Source organism: Cryptococcus neoformans, chromosome 1 (genome assembly GCF_000149385.1).
Source record: "Cryptococcus neoformans var. neoformans B-3501A chromosome 1, whole genome shotgun sequence".
Lineage (NCBI taxonomy): Eukaryota > Fungi > Basidiomycota > Tremellomycetes > Tremellales > Cryptococcaceae > Cryptococcus > Cryptococcus deneoformans.
Window position 1 is genome coordinate 189,620 of NC_009177.1, and position 27,744 is coordinate 217,363.

General features: G+C 48.1%; 9 protein-coding genes across 9 annotated transcripts; 5 read left to right on the forward strand and 4 right to left on the reverse strand.

Moving 5' to 3' along the window:
- Positions 1–589: 589 nt before the first annotated feature.
- On the forward strand, positions 590–4,743 carry CNBA0660 (hypothetical protein; the record flags this gene model as incomplete). The annotated part of the gene is made up of 13 exons (XM_772970.1): positions 590–894; positions 953–2,076; positions 2,122–2,197; positions 2,245–2,593; positions 2,644–2,736; positions 2,798–2,936; positions 2,987–3,085; positions 3,136–3,268; positions 3,319–3,518; positions 3,568–3,892; positions 3,947–4,110; positions 4,161–4,631; positions 4,688–4,743. The coding sequence occupies 13 exons, from the start codon at positions 590–592 to the stop codon at positions 4,741–4,743; spliced, it is 3,534 nt and encodes a 1,177-aa protein (XP_778063.1).
- Positions 4,744–7,704: 2,961 nt separating this feature from the next.
- On the forward strand, positions 7,705–8,513 carry CNBA0670 (hypothetical protein; the record flags this gene model as incomplete). The annotated part of the gene is made up of 2 exons (XM_772971.1): positions 7,705–7,800; positions 7,851–8,513. The coding sequence occupies 2 exons, from the start codon at positions 7,705–7,707 to the stop codon at positions 8,511–8,513; spliced, it is 759 nt and encodes a 252-aa protein (XP_778064.1).
- Positions 8,514–9,596: 1,083 nt separating this feature from the next.
- On the reverse strand, positions 9,597–11,241 carry CNBA0680 (hypothetical protein; the record flags this gene model as incomplete). The annotated part of the gene is made up of 4 exons (XM_772972.1): positions 9,597–10,247; positions 10,306–10,978; positions 11,039–11,127; positions 11,176–11,241. The coding sequence occupies 4 exons, from the start codon at positions 11,239–11,241 to the stop codon at positions 9,597–9,599; spliced, it is 1,479 nt and encodes a 492-aa protein (XP_778065.1).
- Positions 11,242–11,735: 494 nt separating this feature from the next.
- CNBA0690 (hypothetical protein) lies at positions 11,736–15,000 on the reverse strand (the record flags this gene model as incomplete). Its single annotated transcript, XM_772973.1, has 9 exons — positions 11,736–11,879; positions 11,941–12,206; positions 12,265–12,902; positions 12,954–14,032; positions 14,088–14,174; positions 14,223–14,493; positions 14,549–14,791; positions 14,846–14,886; positions 14,941–15,000. 9 exons carry the CDS (start codon positions 14,998–15,000, stop codon positions 11,736–11,738), a joined length of 2,829 nt encoding a protein of 942 aa, XP_778066.1.
- Positions 15,001–15,238: 238 nt separating this feature from the next.
- Positions 15,239–16,338, forward strand: CNBA0700 (hypothetical protein; the record flags this gene model as incomplete). Its single annotated transcript, XM_772974.1, has 3 exons — positions 15,239–15,317; positions 15,372–15,719; positions 15,770–16,338. 3 exons carry the CDS (start codon positions 15,239–15,241, stop codon positions 16,336–16,338), a joined length of 996 nt encoding a protein of 331 aa, XP_778067.1.
- A 224-nt stretch (positions 16,339–16,562) lies between these two features.
- On the reverse strand, positions 16,563–19,597 carry CNBA0710 (hypothetical protein; the record flags this gene model as incomplete). Its single annotated transcript, XM_772975.1, has 3 exons — positions 16,563–16,628; positions 16,680–19,132; positions 19,186–19,597. 3 exons carry the CDS (start codon positions 19,595–19,597, stop codon positions 16,563–16,565), a joined length of 2,931 nt encoding a protein of 976 aa, XP_778068.1.
- Positions 19,598–20,498: 901 nt separating this feature from the next.
- On the forward strand, positions 20,499–23,657 carry CNBA0720 (hypothetical protein; the record flags this gene model as incomplete). Its single annotated transcript, XM_772976.1, has 8 exons — positions 20,499–20,793; positions 20,891–20,965; positions 21,018–21,150; positions 21,201–21,620; positions 21,852–22,033; positions 22,086–22,325; positions 22,375–22,432; positions 22,484–23,657. 8 exons carry the CDS (start codon positions 20,499–20,501, stop codon positions 23,655–23,657), a joined length of 2,577 nt encoding a protein of 858 aa, XP_778069.1.
- Positions 23,658–23,866: 209 nt separating this feature from the next.
- On the reverse strand, positions 23,867–24,820 carry CNBA0730 (hypothetical protein; the record flags this gene model as incomplete). Its single annotated transcript, XM_772977.1, has 6 exons — positions 23,867–24,041; positions 24,090–24,357; positions 24,420–24,494; positions 24,609–24,708; positions 24,759–24,764; positions 24,818–24,820. The coding sequence occupies 6 exons, from the start codon at positions 24,818–24,820 to the stop codon at positions 23,867–23,869; spliced, it is 627 nt and encodes a 208-aa protein (XP_778070.1).
- Positions 24,821–25,152: 332 nt separating this feature from the next.
- Positions 25,153–27,357, forward strand: CNBA0740 (hypothetical protein; the record flags this gene model as incomplete). The annotated part of the gene is made up of 5 exons (XM_772978.1): positions 25,153–25,566; positions 25,617–26,386; positions 26,442–26,616; positions 26,668–26,885; positions 26,934–27,357. 5 exons carry the CDS (start codon positions 25,153–25,155, stop codon positions 27,355–27,357), a joined length of 2,001 nt encoding a protein of 666 aa, XP_778071.1.
- Between the last annotated feature and the right edge of the window lie 387 nt (positions 27,358–27,744).

Here is a 27,744-nt window from a genome sequence, read left to right on the forward strand (position 1 = left end):
GGATTTACCGTTACCTAGTACTGACTCCTCTTGCCAAGTCAAGAAGACAAACAGTGATCAGAATGGTTCAACTTCGCTCCACTATAACAATTTGTTACTTGTGGAAATAACAGACATATACTCGTCGAGAATCGGACGAATGCCCCAATTGGACGGACGCTGGGCCGGGCCCTCCAGCCAGGGGCACCAACAGGTAAGTACTTATTATTATAACTGACGTTGACTGCTGATTGGCTAATCTATCTATTTTCAGGCACGCCATAATAATAAATCACGGCGTGGCGAATGGTGAAGAGTGGATTGTTATCTCCAGCAAGTCACCCACGACTGCTAGTTTTCCTTTGTTAACCATATCTTGAGGCTTGAGGAGACCTGAAGACAACCAATAAAATACTTCAAGACAGCGGCTTGTTTCCCAATTTTGGCTGCTCACAAACTTCATCAGAGACCACACAGATACTCTTTCCGCTATCGAGACCACGCTTCCTTTCCGTCAATTTTGATTCTTGATAACGAATTGTCTCAACGCACAGGCTACATTATTGATGTCACCCATCACGCCGTTCTTATAGATAACTAGGATAACAAGATGCCTGCCAGGGATCCAAACGCGTCTCCCCATGTCCCATCGACCTTCCCCAACCGCCCTGTCTCACCTATCAACTCCCAGCATCCCAATACGCTCTCTCCGAACGCCTCAGGCTTCTCAGTTCGCACTGTACAGTCAAATAACGGTGTTTTGAGTCTGCCAAGTCCAGACCATCAGCAGCCGCATGGATATTTTACCCAAGCTTTACGGAGAGTTAGTGGGACAGGAGGACATAATTTGCCTCGGATGGAAGCACCAGCAAGTGCTGGACAAGATGTACCAGCTGAGAGGAATGGTTGGGACGAGTGAGTTGCCGTTCGAGGCGCTCATTTCCGCCGTATGAACTTACCATTTCGACTGTAGTACCTCATTCCACATACAGGCTGGTTCAACGACTTCCCAAGCTATTCGAGATTCCACAGCCCGTTTGGCGTCTGTGTCCTTCTCCACCAGACCTCGTGCATTCTCATCAGCTTCCCAGGGCGACAGCTCGTACTCCCATTCAGCCCTCTCCTCAAGACATGCCTCTGTAAACCATGGGCCCACTCATTCGGTTGCGACTTCTGCTACTGAACATCGTCCTATATACCCTAGTCACCTTAACCCCGCTATCTCCAAGCCAGGTCCGACCCCTGTCTTGGAAGACGACGAGCGAGACGAGGTTTCCCCGTCCAAAGGTCTTCAAGCCTTACCCGCATCACCCTTCACCGGGGCCAAATCAGGCCTGAGTATGATGCTGGAGCGAGATAAGGAGGAGCGGCGCGTAAGGGGATTGACAGAGGCTGCTTCTCTTCGTAGTAAGCGTTCTGGTAGCTCGATTGGTAAGCTAGCAAGTGATGAAGAGGAGTCAGGCGAGAGGACTCCAATGCCACGTAGAAGCTCGCTGGTGGACGACATTCTCGAAGTACCGACAACCGAGGGTAATGCGAGGATGTCTCATGCGGGCTCTTCCAGCTCTCTCCGCCGTTTTCTCGCCAATGAAGTAAATGAAGAAGAACTCGGACAGGCTCCAGATGAGAGATCGCTTTTGTTGGGGGATGGTCGCGAACGGAAAAAGCGTTCTTGGGCCGGCGAGGCGTTATCCAATATTGAGGGCTGGAAGAACAATCTATTAAAGGTGACCCCTAAAGATGTTGTTGAAGGGATTATTTTGGAGCCTATTAGGACATTGCCTTCGGTCATCTTGGGGTTGTTGCTCAATGTGCTGGATGGTGTCAGTTACGGCATGATCCTCTTCCCTGCAACCCCAATCTTTGTCGATTTCGGCTCTCTTGGTGTATCGATGTTCTTCGTGTCTTGTATCGTCTCTCAGCTTGTGTTCTCGCTTGGTGGAAGTATTTTCCCCGGTGGCAACGGTTCGATGATGATTGAAGCTGTCCCCTTCTTCCATATCTTGATTAATACCTTTGAACAAGTATGCGGTGACGATGATAAGGCTATCATCGCGACGACAATGGTTGCATTCGCATTCAGCTCTATTTTGACTGGTGAGGACTGTCTGCTTTCCACCTATCGTTTCTGATCCCCAGTAGGCTTGGTATTCTTCGCACTAGGTGCGTTTAAGCTCGGTAGTTTGATCGGATATTTCCCTCGTCATATTCTAGTAGGGTGAGTACCGTCTTTGCTCATGGTCCCAGTCCTCATTCGTGTCCTAGATGTATCGGCGGTGTTGGTGTCTTCCTTATCGAAACCGGCCTTGAAGTCTCCCGCGGTCTCAAAGAAGAAGGCTTCGAATACAACCTTGCCACACTCAAGCTTTTCTTCGAATCCGGCCATGCGATCGCATTATGGACCATTCCCCTCGCTCTGGCTATCCTCCTCCGAGTCATTACTCATTTTTGGCATCACCAACTCATTTTCCCAGCCTACTTCTTCATCATCCCCGTCATCTTCTATATTGTCATAGCCATTGGAAGATGGGATCTGCAGCACTTGAGGAAGATGGGTTGGGTTTTTGATGTAGGGACAAATACGCAAGCTTGGTGGAAGTTTTACACCCTTTTTGTAAGTTAAAATGAAAGAAGTGCATTTGAGCGATCACTCAATATATGTAGGACTTTCGCAAGACGAATTGGGAAGCTTTCTGGGCAGCTATGCCTACGCAGCTCGCTTTGGTCTTTTTTGGCATTCTACATGTGCCGCTTAATGTGAGTTCATCTAATTTTATTAAACTAAATTGCCCAGCTAACAAGATTACTTTTCTACTAGGTTCCAGCCCTCGGTGTATCACTCAGTGAAGACAACGTCAAGCTGGATCGTGAATTAGTTGCTCACGGTGCCTCCAATATGCTGGCTGGATTAACCGGAACAGTACCAAATTATCTGACCTATGTCAACACAGTACTCTGTAAATCTATCACGTCTTGTTTACCTCCATTACTAATGGCTGTCATTTAGTCTACCGTGTGGGAGGCGGCTCCAGATTGTCAGGTCTAATGCTTGCCATGGGAACGGCCGCCATCATGATGATTGGGCCTGCTGTCATTGCCTCTCTTCGTGAGTTCCATATGAAACGTTACCTAATCAGAAAGTTGATATATGTGTAGCTGTTATGGTCGTCGGTGCTCTGATCTTCGTTCTTGGCATTGACCTCCTTATGGAAGCTGTCTGGGATACAAGGCACCGAGTCAACAAGATGGAGTATATTACTATTTGGGCCATCGCCATCGGCATGACCGTGTAAATTAACAACAACCATTGGTTTGGCGTCCGCTCACACATACTTGTAGCTTCGACTTTGTCATTGGACTCTTATTCGGTATTATTTTGGCCTGTATCTTCTTTGTCGTGCAAAGCTCAAGACGTCGAGCTATTCGGGCAGTTTTCAACGGTGCAACTGCGAGATCAACTGTCAGAAGACCGAAATGGCAAAGAAGTTTCATCCAGCAGGTCGGTTCTCAAACATATGTGATGAAGCTCCAGGGTTTCCGTAATTCTTTTCCTACAGCGTGCCAGATGCGGAACTGATCGATTCGTAGTGTTCTTTGGCACTATCACCACTGTCGAGGACGAGATTCGAAAACTCCTCGATCTTGCTAAGTGGCAGCACAATCCGATTCGCTTTCTCATCATTGATTTTGCTCTCGTCCATGGTCTGGACTTTTCTTCGGCTGAAGCGTTCGTCAGGGTACAACGTTTGCTTGCTGCTAAGGATGTTCTATTGATTATGTGCGGTGCAAAATCCGATGGACTTGTTGGGACTGCATTGCAAGGTGTCGGCTTATGGGCAGATCGAGAAGGCACGAGAGTTGAAGTGTTTGAATCACTGAATGATGCACTGGAATGGACGGAGAATGTGTATCTGTAAGCTAAACGGCATGATGAACAAAGGGCTATAAATTGACAATTTTTGTACAGTACTGCTTTCCTAGAAAACCAACAGTTGATGGACTGCGAAACCACCACAAAGGTCATGGACTTCCCAAAAATCGCCAAGCCACCTTTCTCATTGTCAGAGTCTTTCCAAAACAGTCCGCGGAGGAGCCACCTGGTTAAAGCAGGTGGAGATACCATATTCCAAAGTAGGTGCTTTGGCCCTTTTCAATAAGACGACGTTGACCATTAAAAAAAGCTTCTTACGCTTCCAAAGATGATGACGAGCCTTCGACTCCACCACCTGAAGAACCTTTGGCCCAGCCAATTCCAGTCCTTTTGCAAACCTTTGGTGCCTACTCAGCCTCTTCGGTTTCTTCCATTTCCACTTCGTTCTGCAAATCACTCGCCCCTTATTTCACAAAGTCCTCCATCATGCCAGGTGACACCCTTTGGATGCAAGGCGATCCTGCCGACGGGATGTACATCATCGAAGTCGGATGCTTGCGTGCCACCTACGCCTATAATGATACAACAAACTTAGTACAAGAGACAATGGTGGCAGGTACAATGGCTGGTGATATGAGTGCGTTGAGTGAGACCACGCGAAACTGTAGCGTTGTGGCCGAAAGAGAATCAGTTCTGTGGAAGTTGAGCCAGGAGAGACTAGATCAGATGGTTAAGGAACAGCCCGAGGTTGCTCAGGCTTTTATCAAGATGGTTCTCAAGGGTGAGTCAGGCCTCTCGTTTTCAGGGAGAAGACTTAGAAAGCTGATAATGTTTTAGCGGTGGCGGAAGAGCAGGACGTCTTGTCATCTCATCTTATTGCTGTCCTGTCATAGATAGCAGGTCGCTCTCTTATTCCCCATCAAATGACACAGTCCGGATCGAGGCTGGTGACTAATAAACGGCATATTAGGGAGTTGTAGTAATGCTTCAGACACTTATAAACGTAGAGATGATCAAAAAGGCATGAAACGACATCAATGATATGCTGGATCATCTGTTATGGCGACCATCTGTTACCTGCGAAAACAAATAATTGTACTGTATGATGAAGAGTAATCATGACATGGTGGAGCTTCGCCAGTTTATTTATACACTCCATTATTGGAAGTAAAAAGATGGGTCGAATCAATGTTGATTAAATGATGTCGACTGGAGGTACTACTCACATCTGATGAGGCTGGGACGAGCGGCATCTATCTTAAATTCAATTTATCCGAAGGAAAGAAGAAGATGATGAAGTTGCCTACTCACTTTCTTGTGTCTTGGAAACGTTTGTCGCGGTAAAATGATACATCTGACCACATAACGACGGGAGAAACCGCAGCTCATATGATTGATTGTTCTATATCGTATGCAGCGGAGGAGCACTACGTAGTAGGAAGGGAGGAACTCTCGTCAAATCTCCCAGTGCATAAGAGAATGGTCCTCAATCAAGGAGACCCAGCAGGTGACCTCATCGTACGCAGAACTTAGTATAAATACTGAAACGTTACATGATAGCACATGTCTTATTATATGCCAGTCTAATAATTTATACGACAGAAGGCGATATGATGGAAAACGATCACCATCGCAGCTGTTGCGACTCACTTTATTCTTCGTTCTCGTTCTTCTATAGTTGTCTAAATAATAATAATCAAGACTTGCTCATTGTTTGACCTTAAGCTCACTGCTATTAGTACGAGTCATACTACTTAGTGCTTTTAGCTGCTCCTCCTTACTTCTGTCATCTGCCAGAAACGGACCGTCTGCTTGCTGGTCCCAACAACCGTAACTAACCGCAATTCCGTTCGTCGCCGGTGGATCGTTGCTATTTATGTGCTATAATAATAATAAAAGGATGATGTCGTCGGGCCTTGCGCGCGGGGCCGGTCGATTAAAAGTTCGAAAAAATCGGCGATTTCATCATTCAACGCGGTGGAAAGTTGTGTGTCGGTTCTTCTTTACGTATCATCCGCCGTCAATCGTTTTCTCCGCCTCGTCTTCAAATTGCGGGTCATACCCTCAGGTCCTTTCCGTTATTACGGCTTGGACACCATAGGCCAAGTATTCAAGACTTACTTAATCTCTTGTGGCATACAAAAGAAAGGCTTGAACAACCTCTTCCAGCATCCAAAACAAATGCTGTGGGATACAGTTAAATAAACAACGAAATTGGCGCTGGTGGTGGGGCTTTGTTGTTTGTTATCTTGGGGGTTCTTCTTAACCGTCACGTGGCGTTTGTTATGGCAGCTAGAGTGAGCATTTATAGTTCAGACTTCTTGATCCATCCAAAAAATGGTCAGCCGGCGGCAATACCGGTCTATTTATTGGAAGTAGGAAGACACCGACACTTGTTGTTGAGGTATACAGGATACGGGACAACAGACAACAGGCGTGAAGAAGGAGGAAGGGGGATGGTGAGAAGAAGTGAGGGATACTGATAAAAAAACCAAGAAGGCTTTGCTACAAGAGAACATACTACTACCCGCCAGTAGCGAATGCATACAATGCCCCACACTAGCGAGAAAGAGCCCCGTCAACAAGTACCAAGTCGACAGCGACGGCGCTCCGTGCTCTGACGGAGGTAATGAGCATAGAATGCATGGCAAAAGAAATGAAGCACGATGATGTCCATGCCCTCAAACGTCCAGTCTCTAAATACACTATTCCTCTTCCCTGATATTTACTGAACGTGTGGCCAACGCACGCAGAACCCCCAATGGTGCCCGCCGGTGAAGGCTCAATATTTGGTCACCGCACAACTCGGCAAGTTCGGATTTTTGCCCTGTTCGAAGAAAAATTAGACGTCAGGAACACTTCATTTCTCGGCTGACTTTTTTCCGAGCCTCCAGCAACTTGTTGTGATCACGGAACATACTGGGAATGAGAAGAATGCCTTGTTGCTCAGGATAGTAAGGTGGAATGTGCAGTCTCAACAAGTTTGCCTTCAGCCCTCCTGGCGGATGAAATGTAAATCTCGGACAGAAGAAGCTGTTCAAGGACCGGCCCAAACAAGTTTGGGTGGGAAAGTGGGAAGTTGGGTGTTCTTTTGGGGTTCGAAATGGTTCGGGACGTTTATGCAGCATGACGAGATCACCGGGACAAACCGGAGCGGGCAGCGCAGATCCTCTTTTTCAGGACGACCAGGCAGATATTGGTGCCTGAATTTGTCTCCCAGCAAACATTTACTCCGGCTTGTTTTTGGGCCGTAGCCGGTTCGGGCGGAGAACGGAACGGAGGAGGTCTTTCGGTGCGACCGTGGTGGGTGGTGGGTTTGGGTTTGGCCTTCACAGATATTAGCTCCCATGGATTTCAACTTATCAGCAACACCACTGTCCGCATCTTCCCATATCGTGTCTCCACTCTGTACATCTCCACTTCCGACGTCACAAATAATCGGACTCTTCGCCTTCATCGCTCAACGCAGTTCGCATCGTAGCGAAGATCCCTCTCACTCCCTGAGGGCCGACTTGCCCTCTTCTCGTCTCATCTCGCCTGGCTATAAAACCATCCGGTATCCGGTGTGCGCACTTGCGCAATCATCATCGATCGTTTCCAGGACTCCGGCGAATTCTATGCTAGGGTCTGGCCAGTACATCACTTAACCATTTTATCTGGTACTGGTACATCGCTCCCACCTTCATAACGTTGCAATCTATCTTCAAGCGTCGAGCTCCACAAAAGCTTTCACACAAATTGTTGGTGTGTTATAACCGCCCCTCCTTTGAATACAAGTGCTCCACTATTGTTATTTTCTTCTTAACCACTTTCATTTCACCACTTGAGTCTCAGGCTGCCATTGCATTGCAACAATGGCAACGGTTACAGCAACAATGGACGATCTCATCGCCAGTCTCTCTGGGAACATGCACGTTTCTCAGGAGGGATACGATCTCAAAGCTCTTCATGTAAGTCTCTTATCATTTTCAACAAGTCTTTGCTAATCCCACCCTCACAGGAGTTCCTTGCTCAAAACTTGCCACTTTCGTTTCCTTCACCCACTGCTTACGCCTACCCTGTTGCTCCACGACCACCTCCATTAAGCCGCAAACCCTCTTCCCTCCCTTCCTACACTCACCCATCCCCCACTCCCACTTCTCTCCCGCTGCCTTACACACAAGCACCCCACCCTCCTGTTTCATATGAAAGACCCCAATCAAGTCAAACTCCAGCCCAGAGACCAGCGCTACCAAGGCGTGCCAGCTCTTTCGGCACCGTCCCGCACAGTTATGCTCCTGCTGCTAGTAACTATCAAGCACCAGAACCGAGCTATGCAGCGTTCGAGAGCGATGCTTTTGCGCCTTTTTGGCAAGGAGCCGTGGAGGAGACAGGAAGGGAAGATCCTTGGGCGAGGATCAGGGGCGCACCCACTGGTGACTTTGGGTTTGCAGCCGCTCAGGAGCAACCGCAAATCACGGATGGGGGTGGCAAACACGAGTATCAATGGGGACTTCAGCTTGGGGGCTGTGGACAGTCTCAGCGGAAGGTGATGGCCGCCCAGAGTAACGAGGACGTAGGAATGGATATGGATGAGGATGAAGATATGGAGGACAATGAATTGGTTGAGAGCATGATGGAGTGCGGAGATGAGGACGACACTTGGCGACGAGACAAGTGGTGATAACGTCTTCCTCCGTTCGGGATTTCGAAATATAGAAACAAAAAGTTGTATATTACCTTTGTTGTGATTTAATGCCTGCACACATATATGTATTACGATCATTGCATGTTGGTAGGAACGTTATCAACATTCTGTCACCATAATATCAACGTCATGTTCGTAACAACTTCTTCGATGCTTGCTTTCCAGTATCTTCATCCAAGTCCCGATTTCCGTTACTTTTTTTCACAGCCATTGGCCATATACCTTTACATATACTCAGCATGTTGGGTACTGACGGTGATCCAATAGATAATTTGCGTCACACGGCTTGAGTTTGCCGACAGAGGAGAAGTAAAAACATAACGGAGAGGTAGCAAAAGAGAAAAGGAAGGTGTGGCTTCGAAGAACCAGAAGCGATGGAGCCAGTGAGTTATGAAGGGTGAAAAAAAAAACAGCTAATCAAACGCAGTTTTGAATATCATATATGGATCAAAACGCCATCAGGACGTCATTGTGAGGATTTTTATTTTACAGCAGGCTGCGGCTTTCATCGCCTAACGGACGGAGAAGATGCTTGATGAGTCAAATTCCGTCAATTATCTGCTATCTCCATGTCAAGCAGCACTAATACTACAAGCCGCTGACTTAGTAGTAGTAGTAGCAGCTGCTGCCGCCGTTAAACGCCGCTGCAAATGAACGAAAATGATCGTTGTAGCGGCGTCAGTCACTGTCCTCGTCGGTAGAAGCTGGAAAACACCTTGTGCTACTTTAGTTTTGTGTCCTCGGTCGTTTATCTACAGTTGTACTTAGAGCGCTATGTTTAGACGTTGTTGTGGCTAGCTAGAGGGTTTGAAAAGCATAAGCTGCTTTCGGTGATGCATTGTTTGCTTGATGGGCCGTTCCTTCTATGTCTTTTGAGCTTTACGAGCTGACGAATCTTCCTCACACTTTCCCTGCGCCCTCCCCTCTCACCTCTCTCTTTCTTAATTCATCTGTGCAAGGTCCTTCTCCCCTCCCCCTCTCCATCTTCTCTCACTTCCACTCCTCGACACCCCAAAACTATTTCCCTGTCTTTCTCTCTGCTTCCTCTCACTCCTCCTCTCACTCTCGTAACTCTCTCTCTACCTTATAGGAATCGCGAATCATCTCCTTGATGGACAACCCCTCATTAGCTCCACTTATTTCTTTCCAACGATGGTAAGCCTTTGGTGGAAGACGAGACACCACTTCATCGTCCGTGAGGCTACTTGACACCAATGATTTATTGACATCCATGAATCGCTGCAAAGGATCGATGTCCTCGAGATACTTTTGAATGGTCAAAGGTTCTGATTCCTCACCATACCGGGATCTGATGAAGCGCTTGCCTTTCCCTGCTCGAATATCCCTGACAGCATTGAAAAGACTCTCATGGCCGCTGGTAGGCAGTTCAGACATAGTTAGGAAACGTTTCTTTCCATGGGATATGGTGACCATTTCCTGAAACCAGCTCCGCCATTCTGGATCATTCAAAGCGAGGAAGCTTGTCGGCTTCTTCCTCGTGATTTTCCTCTCGTTGAAATTAGTCCTTGATTTAGATTGGTGTTGGATGAAGTCCTGGTAAAGTGACAGAGGTATTAATGACCAGGTCTCATCGGCGGTGAGTGATCTTCCAGTTGCTAGGCTAGTCAGCAGCACATCGCTGCGCCAAAGATGCATAAGGTGGTGATCGGTCCGTTGGAAACGAACAGAATCGTCGTCCTCCTTGTATCCCTGAATGCGGGTTGTCAGCTACAGTGTACATACCTTTCTCCACACAGTGGAAACGTACATGCGACTGAAGGTGTACATACTTCAAGGGCATAGCGCTGGAGTTGAAACACTCGTCTTCAATCTCTCGAGCATTCCAATATAGCTTAGCAGATTCTTGTAAGCGGCTTCTAAGTCGACGCCCGTTATCGGTAGTGAATGGTGCTAAGTCTAAGTCTGAATTTTCCAGGGACAGCGACACAGTGGTTCCAGGAACTCTTGAATGCTCCTCGTGTACTTGCCTCCATGCCCATGAACAGAATGCTCTGCTTGCATCGTCCCTAGGCCAACTGGGTTTCGTCTGTCTTCGCATTGAGTAAGGCTGCTTCGACAGATCTAAAGCGAACTTGGAGTCCTGACTGGTTGCCAATTGGCGCCTCCTTGCCTCCTCCAAACTCTCGAGTGCTTTAGAATAGTCTTGTATAACTCTAGACGCCTGTTCGCCTGTGTCCACCATAGCCGCGGAAACGAGTTTTCTGACCGCTTCGTAATCTTCATCAGACATAAGAACTGATTGGTCATCCAAAGAGTGAATAACTCGGTTTGCCAGGAAAGCCTCTCTGTTTTTGAACACCCAAGCGCGTTTCATTGGATCTGTCACCGGCTCAATATGCCCGTTGGTATAAACGAGGTGATCTGGGCAAGAGCGCATAAAACTGATCTGCACAAGAGCTGCTCCAGGCTCAAAGGCCGACCTGGGAATCCGGAACGATATTAATCAAGATTGGATGCGAACCAGAGGTTGGGTAACTTACCTAACGCTTTTATCCAGCTGTGATAGTGTTTGCGATCCGAAGCTCTGGTCGCTGCTTTGCGACACTGCAGCCTGGGCCCCGGCTTCGCTCTGTATTTACTATTAGCCAGTGTCGGATCCTGGGTTTGAGTTACTTACATTGTTCTTATAAGCTTGAACCAAAGCTGACAAACCCCCTCCGCTTGCTGAAGATGCTGAAGACATAAATTCTGATACTAAAGAATAGGGAAGATTGTTACAAGAAGACAGTTTTGGTGTGGCTTCTAAGGCGGGAATTTGAAAATAATATTTTCTTGTCGAAGCTGCGGTTGTCTTTTATACCCTTTCTGGCTAAATGAGGACAGAAGCAGGAGTATCGTCTAAGGAGGATGTGAAAAATGAAGATCGTCTCAGTCTCGTGTAACAACGGCGTATAGGCAGAGATGTCCGAGCTGAGTTGCAATAACTTGTCAACTACTTTTATGAGGCTGTTGCGAAGCTTAGTCTATTAGCAATAGCTAGCATCGGTAAGTGATGTCGGAGAGCAAGAGTCTGTTTTTCCTTTCATCAATAAGCAAGCGAGACTCTCAAACAGGTTATGGTCTCAGTGCAGGCGTCCAACTTCTTTGCCACCAACAAGGGGACTCGAGATCCAAAAAGACCGTTCGGGACATATTGTGATCATGACATACCAAAAGAACTGGCACTATACTAAAACATTATTCCAGTTTGTCCGCGACCAACTCCAGTATCTCTTTTGTAGACTTGCCAACATTGGCCAAATCCTTTGATACCGACTGCCATACCGGACCATGGCGTGGTGATGCCGCGATGCATTTTTCAACGACCGCTTCTTGACGTTCCTATATATTCATGTATCAGTCCAGATATCCTTTTAGAAACTGAAAACAAGAATCAGCTCACTTTCTCTCCATGTTGCCTCTCGAACTTCAGCCAATAACCCCAGGCATCTCCCCAATCTTCATCGGCGGTAATAGCATTGGCCATCCACTGTCTCGTCTTTTCAATCTTCCTTTCACTCCAGAAGTTTCTCGCGACCGCCAAGATGACGGCCGGATGTTCGCCGGCCTTTTTGATTGCGTCAACGGAACGACCTTTTCTTTGTTGAGGAGTCTCCATGAAGATGGCCATGGACCAAAGAAGAGGAGAGGCGGGGCATTCTTGCATTGCTATAGAATGAAGCTGTTAGTAAATCGCAGGATGGGCTAGAAATAAAGTGATACTTACCTCGAGCAAGGACAGATTTCGCTTGCTGTGGGCTGCCCGTTCGTTCTTCAATCTTGATACTTTCCGCCCATAATTCATCATTCTTGGGATTATGCAACCTCGCCTTTTCGAGCAATGCCCTTGCCTTGATCGTCACACCCGCCTTCTCCTCCAGACGAGCCGACAAGATCCATAATGGGATACTCTTCGGACATGATCGGCATCCTTGAGCATATGCATTTCGCGCAAGCGCAACCTCATTACGGGACTCGTAGATCTGCCCTCGGATCATGTGCAATTTGTCAAAGGAAGCGAATTTCTTGATTGCAACTTCCAAGGTTGAAAGAGCCTCGTCCAACTTGCCCAATTGCCTCAACAGTACCGCTGACTTCATCCAGACTCTCTCTGTGTCTGCCTGTGCCTTGGCCTTCTCAAGGATCTGGATAGCAGCCTCCATCTCGCCGGTCTCAGCTGCTAGCTTGGCGGCAGCAAGGAAGATAGATTCGGAATCTTCGTTTTGTTTGAAAGCTTCGGCAAGAATGGCTTGAGCACCGGGGATATCGCCGCCGACCCACTTCTCTTTCGCAGCCATAAGCCAGAGAACCTCCGCATGAGGACAGTGTTGGGATCCTTGGGCGAGAATTTCTTGGACAGCATCGCTACAATCTTTTGTCAGTCATCTGGCCTTGCAATTACATAAAGTAACTCACGGTGTGCCATGGGCCTTTTCGAACTCGGCGGCTTTTCTCCAGACTGATGGAGTATTAGGAAAAGCCTCGAGAGTGACGGCGTAACAAGCTCTCGCGACCTCGTAAAATCCACCCTTTGTCGCCCTCTCCGCATCTTCAATCCAGACAGATCTCCTATCTTCTTCCTCGACGTCCTGAGCGATGGTAGCCTTCACGATAGCTTGCGCTGTAAGAGGTGAGCCGTCCTGTTCACATTTCTCGGCCTCTTGCAACCATTGTTCTCGCGAAAGAATGACCTGATTCTTGCGCAATGAATTGACTGCACCAGCCATGAGTTTGTTGACCTGCTGAGCAAGCTTCTTTCTTTGCTCAGCCTCGTATTCCGCTTCGTCCTCCATCTTGACCTCTGGCTTGACAGCCACGGCGGAAGGTGACTGCTCAGCAAGCCTACCGGCAGCGATCCAGATTTCGTGAGAGGTAGGGATACGCTTGCGCGCAGAATTGAGAACCTGCTTGGCGTTTTCAGGAGTTTCAAGACGGGCCAGAGTAAGCCAGAGCTCCACAGAGTTGGGGATGACTTCAACAGCACGGGTAAGGAGAACGCGGGCGTCTTCAGGATCATCTTCCAGGTTGACAGTCTCCTTCCACAACCCCACAGAGTTGGGAACGAATTCAAGGGCTTTTCGGAGAACGCGCTTCTTGGCGTTTATGTCTGTTTCTAGAGAAGCAGCCTTGAGCCAAATTTTAACAGATTGAGGAACGTGCTGTATAGCTCGACCCAAGATAACTTTCGCGTTCTCCGGTGTGTTGAGTTCAGCGGCATGGAACCAAACATCCTCGTTTTTCGGACACTTCTCACATCCTTCAGCGATAATCTTCCTGGCAGCGACCATCTTCTTCGCGTGTACTTCCAAGGAAGCGGCGGCGATCCATCCTGGGGCGTGTTTGGGATTAGACTGAATGAGGTTTTGCAAGAGCTGGCGAGCTTGCTTAATATCACCAATTTGAGCGTCTGTTTGAACAATCTGACTGTTAAGAGCGGTCATATAGCCTTTAGGGTCGATGCTGGTAGAAGAGCCGTTTGAGGCGTCTCTTGTGGCCTAACCAAAGCTGTCAATGACTAATACCATAACCCACGATTAAATCTAAACTCACTTGGTCAAGCTGCAGCGACAATACTCGGTCCCTGGCATTACCGATAGATACAAGATCCGTTTCGGTACCATCGATACCAATACCAGCCTGTGGAAGTGATTAGTTTCGATGACGAGTTACTACTAGGTTACCCACCTCTGCAGGATCCAACTCTCCTACCATGGCATTTCTCTTCACGGCATCTGCAATGACAGTGTCGCTGACATTGTAGCTTCTTCCATTCTGATTTTCCTCCAATCGCAAATTGGCCTTTCTCCTTTTTCCAGTCAAGTTTCCTGCTTCAGGGATGGCGTCCCAATCAGCATCGTTGAGGCTCGATAGAGATCGTTTCAAGTCTGCAAATTGCGTTTGAAGTTTGGGATTGCGAGCACGTTCTTCAGCCGCCGCTTTCGCTTCTGCCGCGTCTCTGCATATCTAATCAGTATCGAACATGAGACAAGATATCCATAGAGAAGACCCACCGTCTGGCCTTTCTTCTCGCATCCATTCTGGCATCAACACTGTCCCACACCCTGTCGGCCTCTTCATCGTCCGCTTCGTAGACTGTACCAGCAAACAGATTCCTTTCGTCGTCCGGATCTTGGAAAGCATCTGGATCAGGGATTTCTTCTTCACCACGGCGAGCTTGAGCTTCCGCAACAACCTCTGCACTGGGACCAGCTCGGGCGGGACCAATATCGGACCGAGTTGTGAAACCTGAAGCACTATACGTCTGTCAGTTTAAAGTCACACAGGAATTGGGCGCAGATGCCACTTACCCTCGACCAAGACCAGCAACATAGCTCGCCGGAGCGGCCATCTATGGGTACTGTTAGCTCCCGATCCCGCTTCAACAAACTGAGGAGATACGTACGTTGAGGAAGTTGTATCGCACTTCCTTGGGAATATGCTTCACTGTGCCGACGTTGGACATACTCGCGATGTTTTAGGCGTTAGAAAATAAGAAGAGAATCCAGCTGCAACAAGTAGCCGTCAAGATCACGCATGTCGAATAATAAGTCAAAGAAGGAAAGAGGCATTAGGTGGCAAATCATTACGTAAGATTTGTTTTTAGCAGTGGCACTCTAGACGCCGGTCTTGACTATTAATGTCATAATTTGTTTACATTGGGGCCAACTTTGAATTCGCATCTATTCCTGAGAGAAACAGATATGGCGGATATAATAGAGACACCGGTATCTCGCAGACTGTCAACTGTGAAAAATATTATCATAGTCCTCTCGGGAAAGGGTAAGTGCAGCTCGTACACCACCTGCTCCTGCTGACAAACCGACCTTCATGTAGGCGGGGTAGGCAAGTCTTCGTCCTCTGTACAGCTCGCTTTATCCCTTTTGGCACAGTCTCCCACAAACCGTGTTGGTCTTATAGACCTAGACATTACCGGTCCCTCACTTCCGCGCATGGTCGGCCTGGATACGCCGACAGCTACTGTTCACCAATCATCAGCCGGCTGGGTGCCTGTATACGTGGACCAAGGAAGACGGCTGGGTGTAATGAGCATTGGCTTCTTGTTAAAGGATAGAGGTGATAGCGTGGTTTGGAGGGGCCCTAAAAAAGACGGAATGATCAGGCAGTTCTTGTCAGAAGTTAGATGGGGCGACTTGGATTACCTTGTCATCGATACTCCTCCAGGTGAGCCATCAGTGTCTTACCCCAAAGTCACGACCTAACAAACGATGTAGGAACATCCGATGAACACATCTCCCTTTTAACTCATCTTCATCCTCTTTTCACGCCTACAATGTCTAATGCCACAACACCAACAAGTATCCTCATTTCCACTCCTCAAACAACAGCCTTGAACGACACTCTCAAATCTCTCTCTTTCACCCGCAAGCTGTCTTTACCAGTCATGGGCCTCGTAGAGAACATGGCGGGATATGTATGTCCTTGCTGCGGAGAAATCAGTGACACTTTCGGAAAGGGCGGTGGAGAAGCTATGGCTCATAAGGAAGGAGTAGGATTCTTGGGGAGGGTGCCCATTGATACTGTGCTCGTCTCGTTGTTGGATGCGGTCAGTAAAGGAGAAGTATTAGGGGAGGGTGCGGTGGAACACACGTCCGATGAGGCCGCAGAAGGTCAAACAAATGGCAGCACAGAACATTTCCCATTACTCGACAAATATCTTGAAACGACATCTTCAAAAGTCTGGAAAGATATCACCCAGAAGCTCGTGGATAAAATTGAGCAGCACAAGTCAGATATCCGTGCCAGACTCGAGTCTTCATCAGAGACACTAGCTATCGCATAGCCCCATTGCCTTCTATAGATAAATGTTGTATCGATAGCCAAATGCACGTTGTTAGCTGGTCTGCCAGAACTCATAGTCAAACGATCGTTCACGTGGGACGATGCACTTTGAACAATCAAAAAAGAAAGGTTCATGCCCTGGAATATTAAGTCTTATAAAATTTACCACACTTAAGAAAGTATTAGCATACTGTTTCCTTATTTTGACTTCTTTGATAAGCTTCATCATATGATTATTCCCTTAGCCTCCAACTCCGCCCTTTGGTGTGCGATTGCGTGGGTGTGAATTTCCTACTGATCTATCAGCAATCCAGTACGTAATTGAGAAAAGCTCAAACTCACCTCTACGGTATCGCAAACAACCTGACAAGTCTCATCTCCCACTCTCCACTTACATACATACCCTTCCCCACCCTCCTTTATCACCGGTCCATTCGCCTGAGCTTCTTGCTGAACCGGTACATTAAACACATTGCCGTCCGCGCTCGTATCAGGGAATGGAAGTCGCGCAGCCGTGGGTCCCTCATCCGGCGTATGAAACCGTATCGGGGACACTGTCTTCCTCCTGTTACCCTCCTCATGTTCACTCTCATCCACGTCAAATGCGCCCATCTTCACAGCTCTGAGAGTTTCTAGCTTATCCACAAGGGTCTCCACCCTTTCTTCCAATCTCTCAATCTTATCAGACTGCTCAGATGCTGTGCGGACAATGTTGTCGTACTCTGCCTTGTACTTCTTGTAGAACTGGGCCTTATGTCGGATATCATCGTCTGTTCGGCGGGATTGGTCGAGGAGGACTTTGACCTGAGCGCGAAGTTTGCGGGTCTCGTCATTCCGCTGAGCAGCGACGGTTGCATTAAAGATTTCACGCTGTTTAAGACCAAACTTGAGCTGTCCGGTCAGGTGTTTGATCTGATCGCGCAGCAGATTGGCTTGCTGTACTTCCGCGACTGCCCTGTTACTCGCCTCATCATACTGCTTACGCATGAAGGCGTTGTCCTCGACCAAGTTCTTGTGAGATCTTTCAGCAGAGGCAATACGCTCTCGGAGAAGTTCCACTTCAGCATCGGAGGATGAAAGGGATTGTTTAGCTTCCTCAAGTTGCGAAGAAAGAGACTTGAGTTCGGATCTGGCATCGGCGAGGGCAGCAGTGTCGGGATGGTTGGCAAGATATTCCTCGAGCTTTTTCTTCTCGAAGAGAGCCTGGTTAATGACGCTGTTGAAGTCTTTGACTTGTTCTCGAACCTTGGCAAGTTCAGCCGTATCAGGATGGTTCATCAATTGATGCTTCAACTCTTCCTTCTCCATGGTCACACTGCCCAGTTTGGCTCGCAAATCTTCTATCTCTTTCCGCAACTTGACAAGCTCTGCGCTGTCGGAATCGTTCACCTTTTTTTCCAGCTTGGCATTTTGGGCATTTGAAATCTGCAACTCTTTTTTGACGGCATCCAGATCGTCATTGAGCGAGCTGAGAAGCAATTTGAAGGATTCTTTTTCCAGCTCCAAACCCTTCTTTTCCTTTAACTGTTCGTCCAACTCTTTCTGCACCTCGGCCAATTCCTTAGAACCAGGATTTTCCTTAAGCTTTTCTTCCAGATCACCCTTTTCCGCCTGAACAGCCATAAGGCGTTCCCTCAAGCCGTTGATCTGTTCGCGTAGCTTCGATATCTTTGTCGCTTCGTCGTTACCGCTATGAGCCAACAAATCTTCGGCGCTTATTCTAGCATCCTGGGCATCCTTCAACTCTGCTTTTAACCGCTCGATATCCTTCTTGGCTTTACTGAGCTCCGCAGGATCGATAAAATCCTTGGGGCGCTCCTCTGCCTTTTTTCTTGCTTTCTCCGAATAAGTAAGCTCTCCCTCTAGCAAGGTAACCTTTTTCTTCGCATTTTCCAAATCGACGACAGCGGGATGTTGGCCATAAGGTGATGGCCCACGAGCTACTGAGGCTGGGCGTTTAGATGACGGAAATTCGTTGAGGTTGAAGTTAGGAGAGGAGAGGATGTTATCGGCTTCGACAACTTCTTCATCGTCATCGATGTTTTCATTTGCTCTTCCCTTGCCCTTGTTTGGAGGTTTCGCGATGACTTGCAATTCCTCGTCGTCGCTGTCGCCCGCGCGATAAACTCCTGAACGCCCTCCTTCAGCCAACCTCCTAACTTCTTCCTGTCCACGAGCCAGTAATTCATGTCTCATGAATGGTGGGCTAGAGAATCGTTCAATAGCTTCAATCTGTGAGGTCACTGCAGACCCTATTGTATGAGAGGGCTCAACAGTATCGTTGGACTCAAGACTGCTGTTCGGCAAAAACAATGGGGATTTGTCACCGTTGCGTGCCCGAGAATTAGGAGATAGTAAATGCGACGGAATGACTGTACGTTGCAGAGAAGACTGGGACGGAGATTCTCGAGATTTTGGTCCTGAGAGGGTGGTGACACTTTTCTTCGGTCTTTGATCGGATTTCGGGGGAGATGTCGCCTTTGCCGACAAGGACTTCAATAACGGCGCACGAGAACGTTGAACTTCCGGAGAGTTAGGTTCAATTTGTGATTCTCGAGACCGGAAGCGGGTCATGCCTCCACGCCTGGTGGCATGGGTTGACCCCTCGCTGTCTTCCGAAACATCTTCATGGTCGTTGACAGATGAACGACTACGACTGGGACCGGCAACGGGTGCTGGAGACTCGGAAAGCGTCCCGGCTGAAATTGAAGCAAGAGAAACTCTACTTTTGCGACCAGCCTTGGAGGTTGATGCAGGAGAGTCGACACTTGCTGTAGATCGCGCGGCAACCTTGCCTACCAAGAAATCATTAACAGTAGTTACAGGCGAAAACAATCAATACACCCACCGACCGACGTCCTACTCTTCTTCACAGGTGTAACTCCAGGCTCCCTCTTCACCGTTATTTCACTCTTCCTCTTCCTCTTCTTTGTCTTTGGCGCCCTCTCTTGCTTCTCTAACTTCTTCAACTTTTCGCCTTCCTTCCCGACAATCGTTGGATGTCGCCTCTTCTTTTCCTTCCACTCCATAATGAGCGCGTCCGTACATCCACTCTTCTTTTCCCATGATGGTTTCCATGGACGACCGTACTCGTCCGTGCCGGACCATTTAATGAGGTATTCCCCGTCTACAGGTGCCCCTCTCTCGTCCATAATCTCTACAGCTTCATACAGGTTGTCCGCATCGTTGGCTTCGGGGATGAATTGCGTAGACGGGATCTCAGGTGAAGGCTCCTCTGATCCTCGATAACTGGCGGCCATACTATATGGTGTGGTCAATTACGGATGAAGATGCAAGATGTTAATTCGGCACTTGTCGAATGGATGCGGCAGGTGTCGTCGAAAGAAGGATGACACGAGTATGAATGCCTACCTACACCTCTTTCCCAATTTGATTCCGCCTTCCGCATGAGTTGACGGGACATCCGCGGCGAACATGTTCCAGTCATTATTACCGAACAACTACAACATATATGCTATGGTAATCATTACGGCTGCTGTACAAGTATTTTTCATCATCAACGCGATGGGCATGTTCTTCGAAATCCTATCCTGCGTTCTTTGCTCTTTTCCATAATCCTACTGGATCCTGAGCATAATCTTCACAATGTCCCTCACGGAAAAGATTTGATGTTCAGCTTACACCACGCTTACGTAACATTACTTAATTACCATCTTCGTCGTCCCCTTTTACAATAAGCCAGACAAAGCACTGAGACGTCAAGATGCTGTCCAGAGTCGTAGTTGCGATTCGGAGGATTAACTGAACAATAACGCATCGCGAGATCTTGTGGTACTGATGTAGTAAGGCTGCAACTTCGTTAGCAGGAACCGCATTTATGACCGGCATAGGTGGTGGTTTTGCCTGAATTCCCCATTCAGACCTTTCTACTTTTCACCAACGACAGACTACAACGCTCTCATTCCTCTTTTGCGTGGCTGGTCTTCGGAAAGCAACTGCAGCCGACGGAAAGAAACATGTTGCGTATCGAATCGCGCGCCTGTTTCTATCCAAGTCGTTTTTTGAGTGTATTAATAGGCACAAGATAAATACTCACTTACGTAATCATGTTTTCGATAAGCAGTCGCCAAAAGATGGTAATTTCAAGAGAGTTTCTGATATATTTCGTTCAACTCTTCGCTTCACCACTTTATACCCAAAATGCCTCCCAAGTTTGACCCCAACTCCCCAGAAAACGCCCCTCTTATTCAGCTCTTCCAGAGTCTCGGCCTCGCCAGCAACTCTGCCACAGAGCTCGTTCGTCAGCCTAAGTCTGGAAAGGCTTTCAAGTCCCTGATAGACGAGTACGGTCTTACAAACAACAAGTACGATGAGAAGCAAGCAGGAGCTCTTGTCAAGCTTAGCTCTGTGAGCGCTAAGCTGGGCAGTGAACAGAAGGATTTCCTCGTGCAGAAGATTGTGAAGGGGGATGTGAAGACTCCAGACCAGGTTACAGGTGGGTGGCCAATGACCGACTGGTGCGAGCGTGTCCTTTGCGTCCTTTGGGAGCGCACAAAGTTGGAGATAAGAGACAATGGCTGACATGGATACAGCGGCCGTCAAATTTGCAGAGAAAAATCCTGACTTGAAGGCGAACGAGGAGGCTTTCGACAAGGAATGTGGTGTTGGTAAGTGTAACAGTTTCGGCCACATTACGCTTTCTAACATGGTGTTATTTAGGTATCAACATCACTCTTGCCGACCTCCCTGAACTCCTCAAATCATATATTACTTCTCTTCCTTCACCCCCTGAGGGCTGGAACAGTCTTGGTCCTATTCTTGGCGGCATCAAGGGTGGTGCTTCTGACCTTCGGTAAGCACTCTATCCATATGTATCATGTACTTTGCTAACATTCACATCAGATGGGCCAACGCCACGGAAGTTAAGTCCACCCTTGAATCCATATTCGTCTCTCTTTTCGGTACCAAGGAAGCCGCCGCCGCCGCTGCCGCTGCTAAGCCCAAAGCTAAGGCCCCCAAGGCCGCTGAAAAACCCGTTAAACCTGTCTCCACCACTGCTGCCGTTGCTACCAAATCTTCTTCCGCTACCCCTGCTATCCCTACAAACATTTTTGAGGAAGGCTTCCTTTCCGAATTCCACAAAGTCGGTGAAAACCCCCAGAGTGATCCCAAGTTGAAGGAGGAGCATTTGGCGTGGACAAAGGGGCAGGTGTACACCCGATTCCCACCAGAGCCTAATGGATACCTACATATTGGACACGTCAAGGCTATCATGGTCGACTTTGGTTATGCCAAATACCACGGTGGTCGAACATACCTCAGGTATGTCTTTATTTTTCTGTTCCATGGTAATCGCTTTTGCCGATCCGAGTCTGAAAATGGCAGTATTGAGATCTGAGTTTGAGCAATGAGTGCTTTGCCCGCGCCCGCCACCTGCTCCACTCTCACTCAGTAGAGGTGAGAGTAGTGGTCATGCTGTGGCAGGACGGCAAACGGAAACATGCAGAAATGACTATCATTGACCACTATAGGGTCCAAGCTGACAAGACACAGATACGACGATACCAATCCTGAAGCTGAAGAAGGCCGATACTTTCAATCTATCCTCGAGACTGTTCGATGGCTTGGTTTTGAGCCTTGGAAGATTACTTACTCCAGCGACAACTTTGACAGGTTATACGAGCTCGCGGTTGAATTGATTCGGCGAGGAAAGGGATACGTCTGTACTTGTGACGGTCAGCCTTTTCCCTTTCGCTTTCTCAAAATTCGTGCTGACATTTCTGCCAGCTGAGAAAATCAAGGAAGACCGAGGTATGGGCAAGGGGAACCCCATCCCTTGTGTGCACCGAGACCGACCTATCGAGGAGTCTCTTCATGAGTTTGAACGAATGAAGAATGGCGAGTATAAGGAAAAGGAGGCGTGCATGAGGATGAAGATGGACTTGAATAGCGGCAACCCTTATATGTGGGACACTGTTGCCTACCGAGTCAAGAAGGCGCCTCATCACAGGACCGGTGACAAGTGGAGTATGTCGTCAAATGTCATTTGAATGAAGTGTTGCTGACGATCATTTAGAGATCTACCCCACTTATGACTTTACACATTGTCTTTGTGATAGCATTGAGAACATCACGTGGGTCATTCCTCTATCAAAATTGAACGCGTCTAATGATCATTCGCATAGGCACTCTCTCTGTACCATCGAATTTATCCCCGCTCGTGAATCCTACGAATGGCTCTGTGACGCCCTCAGCGTTTACAAGGCTCGTCAGTACGAATTCGCACGTCTCAACCTCCAGGGTACTTTCCTCTCCAAACGAAAGATCGCGAAGCTTGTCCAGAACGGCCACGTCAAGGACTGGGATGACCCTCGTCTTTACACTATCATCGCCCTTCGTCGACGCGGCATTCCTCCCGGCGCCTTGCTCTCCTTTGTTTCCGAGCTTGGTGTGACCAACATCCCTTCCACCACTGAAATTCAAAAGTTCGAATCTTGCGTCCGAGGTTACCTTGAGAGCTCCGCGCCCAGGTTGATGATGGTTCTCAACCCTATCAAAATCATCATCGACAATGTGCCCGACGATTACCGTGTCCAGGTCGAAGTGCCTCTCCATCCCAAAATCCCTGCTATGGGCACTGTCCAGACCATCTTCACCAAGGAAGTCTACATCGATGCTGACGATTTCAGAGAGGTCGATTCTCCCGACTACTTCCGTCTGGCCCCCGGCAAGTCTGTCGGCTTGTTCAAGGCTCCCTACCCTGTTACTTGCACATCCTTCACCAAGGACCCCGTTACCGGTCGTGTTACCGAGGTACATTGTACGCTCGCCGGCGAAGGCTTCAAGAAGCCAAAGGCTTACATCCAGTGGGTCAATGCGCCCGAGGCAGTTAAGATCGACGAAGTGCGATACTTCAAGAAGCTTTTCAAGTCTGATCCCCCTCCTGCGGACTATGAGGCAGATGTCGACCCCGATTCTCTTGAGGTTTACAGCAATGCTGTGATTGAGCCTGCGTTCTATGAACTTGCTAAGAAGCAGATCTCCGATGCGAGGAAAGACAGTGAAGAACGTACGAAGAAGGCCGTCGAGCAGGCTGCTAAGCCTGATACATCTTCTGCTCCTGTGGAAGGCAGTGCGGCGGCTCAGCACAAGGATGAGGAGCCCGTAGCTACTGCTGAGCAGTTGGTGGGTAACGAGAACATCAGATTCCAGGGTATGAGGTTGGCGTACTTTACTTTGGACAGGGAAAGCAAGTTGGGCTGCTTGGAGAAGGAGGATGTCAAGGGCAGGAGCGAGGGTGACAAGATTATACTAAACAGGATTGTCTCGCTCAAGGAGGATGCGGGCAAGAGTGCTTAGAGGTAGAGGTAGGGATAAAGTTAAGTTAGTGCTTTTCGGAGGGTTTGGGGTTTAGAGGTATCGCGCATATACAGATGTACACAAGAGTAGATGACCATTTTCCGTGGATGATGCAATAATGCGTATAATGCTGCATATGATAAACATGCTCATAAAAAAGTAACTCGTACAGGTCCATCGTATTCTTTTATCTTGTACATCTAATGTTCCTATGCCATAGGTTGATCAACATCCATTCCTCCGGCGGCGGTCGCTCGTTGGACAGGTGGAGGTAAAGGCGCGTTGAAGAGTTCGGGGTTACCGCCCGAAGGTGGCAGTTCAGCCGCAGGTTGTTGGCCGTCGAAAGTATTTAATTGAGGGGCAGAGTCCCAGTTGTTTTGGAATCTGTTTGTTTATTAGCCACATCTGTATAAAGATGTGGGGCAGACTTACCTAGTAACCTTGGGCTTCTCAATCAATACGTTCCTATGGAGCTTATCCCATTGCACTACGCTCGGAGGATTCTCCTTTAACTCTTCGTCCTCGTAGTACGTGTTGACGTAGTATCCCACTCTGACAAATTCCTTTTCACGGTATGAAGCGGTGATGATTATAACAGTCACTCCGAGAATCTCATCTGGCTCGACGGAGGGGAGAAGATGGTGGGCAGGAGCAGGGGCTGAAAAGTCGAAAGCGTTTATACCGGCGGGGATAGGACCAACTGAAATACGAAAATGCATCAGCATTTTGTTGGTTAAAGGGGGACGGAGACGTGGAACTTACCAGAGCAGTTATCAAGTTCTTGGTCAAATTCCTCAGAAGAAGCGCTTCCAACGTAGATCAACCTCCAATCCAAGTCTACGCGTCCCGACGTCAGCAGCTATTTACAGCACGTTCCCGCCCTATTACCACAGGCAGAGGCGTGCAAGGTCGCATTACAAGGCTCGTCCAGTTCGGTACAGATTAACTGACCTTCTACCAAAGGTGCGATGGCTTCAAATTTGATCCTAAAGTTGTATGGATCGTCAAACTTGGCGGGGTTATTAAGGAGCTCGATGTTGCGAATGTTTACCTGGACGTTGATCAGTCTCTGTGAAGCTCTGCGCCGTTGATTATGCTCACAATGGACTGCAAGATATATATCAGCTTATGCACAGGTTACTAGAAGGTTACGTCCTTACCATGATTATAATATTTTCTGGGTGTGATAGTTGGGAAGACAAAAGGGATAAAAGAAGTTGACGCGAAATGGGTGATGGCGACGCGACTTGATACCTCATTTAGGACAGAAACACGTAACTATTTTTAATTAACAGGGTCATTTTACGTAACGTTTAACAGCAACTGTTTTCTGGAATTACGTAAATATCAACTCCTCTGAAATTTCGAACAAAGTAAGAATGTTGATGCAAGCGAGCTGGCGATCATTGTAAACGGGAAACATCTTTGCATGCCTCGCCCATCGTTCGGCTCACGTCAATTCATTGCAACAGCAACACGTATATCCTCACGCAAAATGACCACTCAGCCACGATACACCGTCCCTCTCAAGGAACCCCATCCAGACAACCACAGCCTGCACACGGAATCAACAACGACCATCTTTCTCCCAAATGAAGGCGCTTTCCTCAACCCAGTCCAGCATTACAACCGAGATATGAGTGTGGCGGTAATCAGAGCATGGAATGAAATGAGGAAAGAAGAACTTGAAGAAAAGTGGAGAATCAGACTGGAGAGAAGAGGCGGAAAACCTAGGCCTAAGAAGAAGAAGAACAAGAAGGCAACAGAGGGGGAAGCCAAAGCCGTTACTATTGATGCTGAAGAAGAGAAGGCAGAGAAGGAGGGGACTATGGAAGTTGAGGGTAATGCTTTGGCAGAGGTGAAGGAAGGTGAGGAACCCGTTGCAGGGCCTTCAAACGGTGCTGGAGTTGTGAGTTACATTAAAACGCCCCTAGAATTCCGGCTGACCTGTAATTCCAGAGCAAATTCCGGGCGCCTTCCATCAACATTCTTGAAGCTCTTGCTGCCACCGGTCTTCGGTCCATCCGATACGCCAAAGAAATTCCCAATGTTAAGTATGTCCTTGCCAACGACCTTTCACCTTCTGCTTGTGAAGCTATGAGGAGAAACGTAGAATTTAACGGTGTAGGCATGGACTACGAGGCGCCTGTGAAGGAAGAGCAAGAACCCAAGGCCGAAGTTGTTGAAATGCCCAGAGACGAGGCAAACGAGGAGATTAAGGAGGGTGGAGCCGTCGAGCACGTCGAGAAGAAGCAAGAAGTTCAGCCTGAAGTGAAGGATGAAGTTGGTCGAAGGCCAGGTTGTAGAGGACGAGTCAAGATTAACGAGGGCGATGCTTGTGCTTTCATGTATAACCACCGTTCCGCCGTTGGACCCTCTGCCCGTGTTGACGTTGTCGACCTCGACCCCTATGGTACTGCTGCTCCCTTCCTCGATGCCGCCATTGGCTGTATTTCCGATGGTGGTCTCCTCGCCATCACATGTACCGACCTCGCCGTGCTTGCTGGTCAACAGTACCCCGAAAAGTGTTACTCCAACTATGGAGGCACAAACGTTCACGCCGAGTACACTCATGAAGCTGCGTTGAGGCTTGTGATGCACTCTCTGGCGAGCGTTGCGGCACGATACGGGAGATACATCACACCTCTTTTGTCATTTTCAATCGATTTCTATGTGAGATTGTTTGTAAGGATCGACACCAGGCCGGAACAGGTCAAACACCTTGCTAGGTAGGTTTTACGCTGCTGCTCGCCTCTCGCCCCTTCTAACCATTGTTTTGTCCAGCCAAACTGGTGTAGTTTTCACTTGCCAATACTGTCAAACAGCTGTCAACCAACCGTTCGGCAAGGTCATCTCTAAAGAAACCGCCAAGGGCAAGGAGATGACCGCATTTAAGACTGTTGCAGGGCCCACGGCCGGTAACGGGTCTGCTTGTGAGGAATGCGGAGGGACTATGCACGTAAGTGTAATCTCTCTTCAATCTCGATCAAAAACTAAAGCTGTTATTTAGCTTGGTGGACCTCTTTGGCTTGGTCCCTTGCAAGATAACGAGTTCGCCAAGCGTGTCATCAAGGAAATTGAGAGCACAGAAAAGGAATACAAGACGTACAACAGGATGTTGGGAATGTTGACGTTGGCTTCTCAAGAATTGCCCCATCCTTGGTTCTTCACTGCCAACCGAATCGCCAAATCTGTACACGCCCCTTCCTTACCTATGAACAAGATTCTGTACGTCATATTATTGACACCCGTTGTAATTGCTGACCTCTCATGCAGCTCCGCCTTGCTTAACGCAGGTTATAAAATCTCCCGTTCCCACTGTTCCCCTGGTGCCGTCAAGACTGATGCGCCTCGTTCATTCATCTACGACATCATGCGAGAAGAAGCAAAGGAAAATCCTGTGAGGATGGATAAAATTGCAGAGGGATCGCCCGCTAGGAAGATCTTGGCAAAGCCTATCACTCACACGATCGACTTCACTCCCCACCCTGACGCTTCTCTGGAACGACAAGGTAAAGAAACATTTTACCAAGTCAACCCCTTACCGAATTGGGGTCCCGCGCCGAGGGCAAAGAGCCTTGGTGAGAAGAGGAAGGCGGAAGTGGATGCTGAGAATGGTGAAGGGGATGCCGTAGTAGGAGGGGAGGGTGTGAAGAGAATAAAAGTTGTGGTGGAAGAGGAGGAAATGATGAATGCTTAGATTCTTCTTCGACTTAACAGGAATTTTGGTTTTGGTCTTGGTTGGCTGTGACATTTTGTGGTTATTGATTCCATCCTTGTTTAGCATGCAACGGCTCACTAGTCTGCTACGATCCTGTTCTAGTCATGAAAGAGGGAAATATCCTAAATGGATATTCATAGGTTAGACTCGCTAAAGGTAATCCTGTTGAAATCATTGAAGGTCATGTTTTACAGAGATCGGATCATAAGTAAGGTTGTCTATAGACGGTCCAGCATTAATTGGTAATATTTATGAGCTAGATATCCTTCTGCCGCAGCTTTCGGAGTATTCACATATGTTCTTTAGACAAAGGCCTTTCATCATTAGCCATGGACAGACACCGATAATTTGAAAGGCTGCTGATAT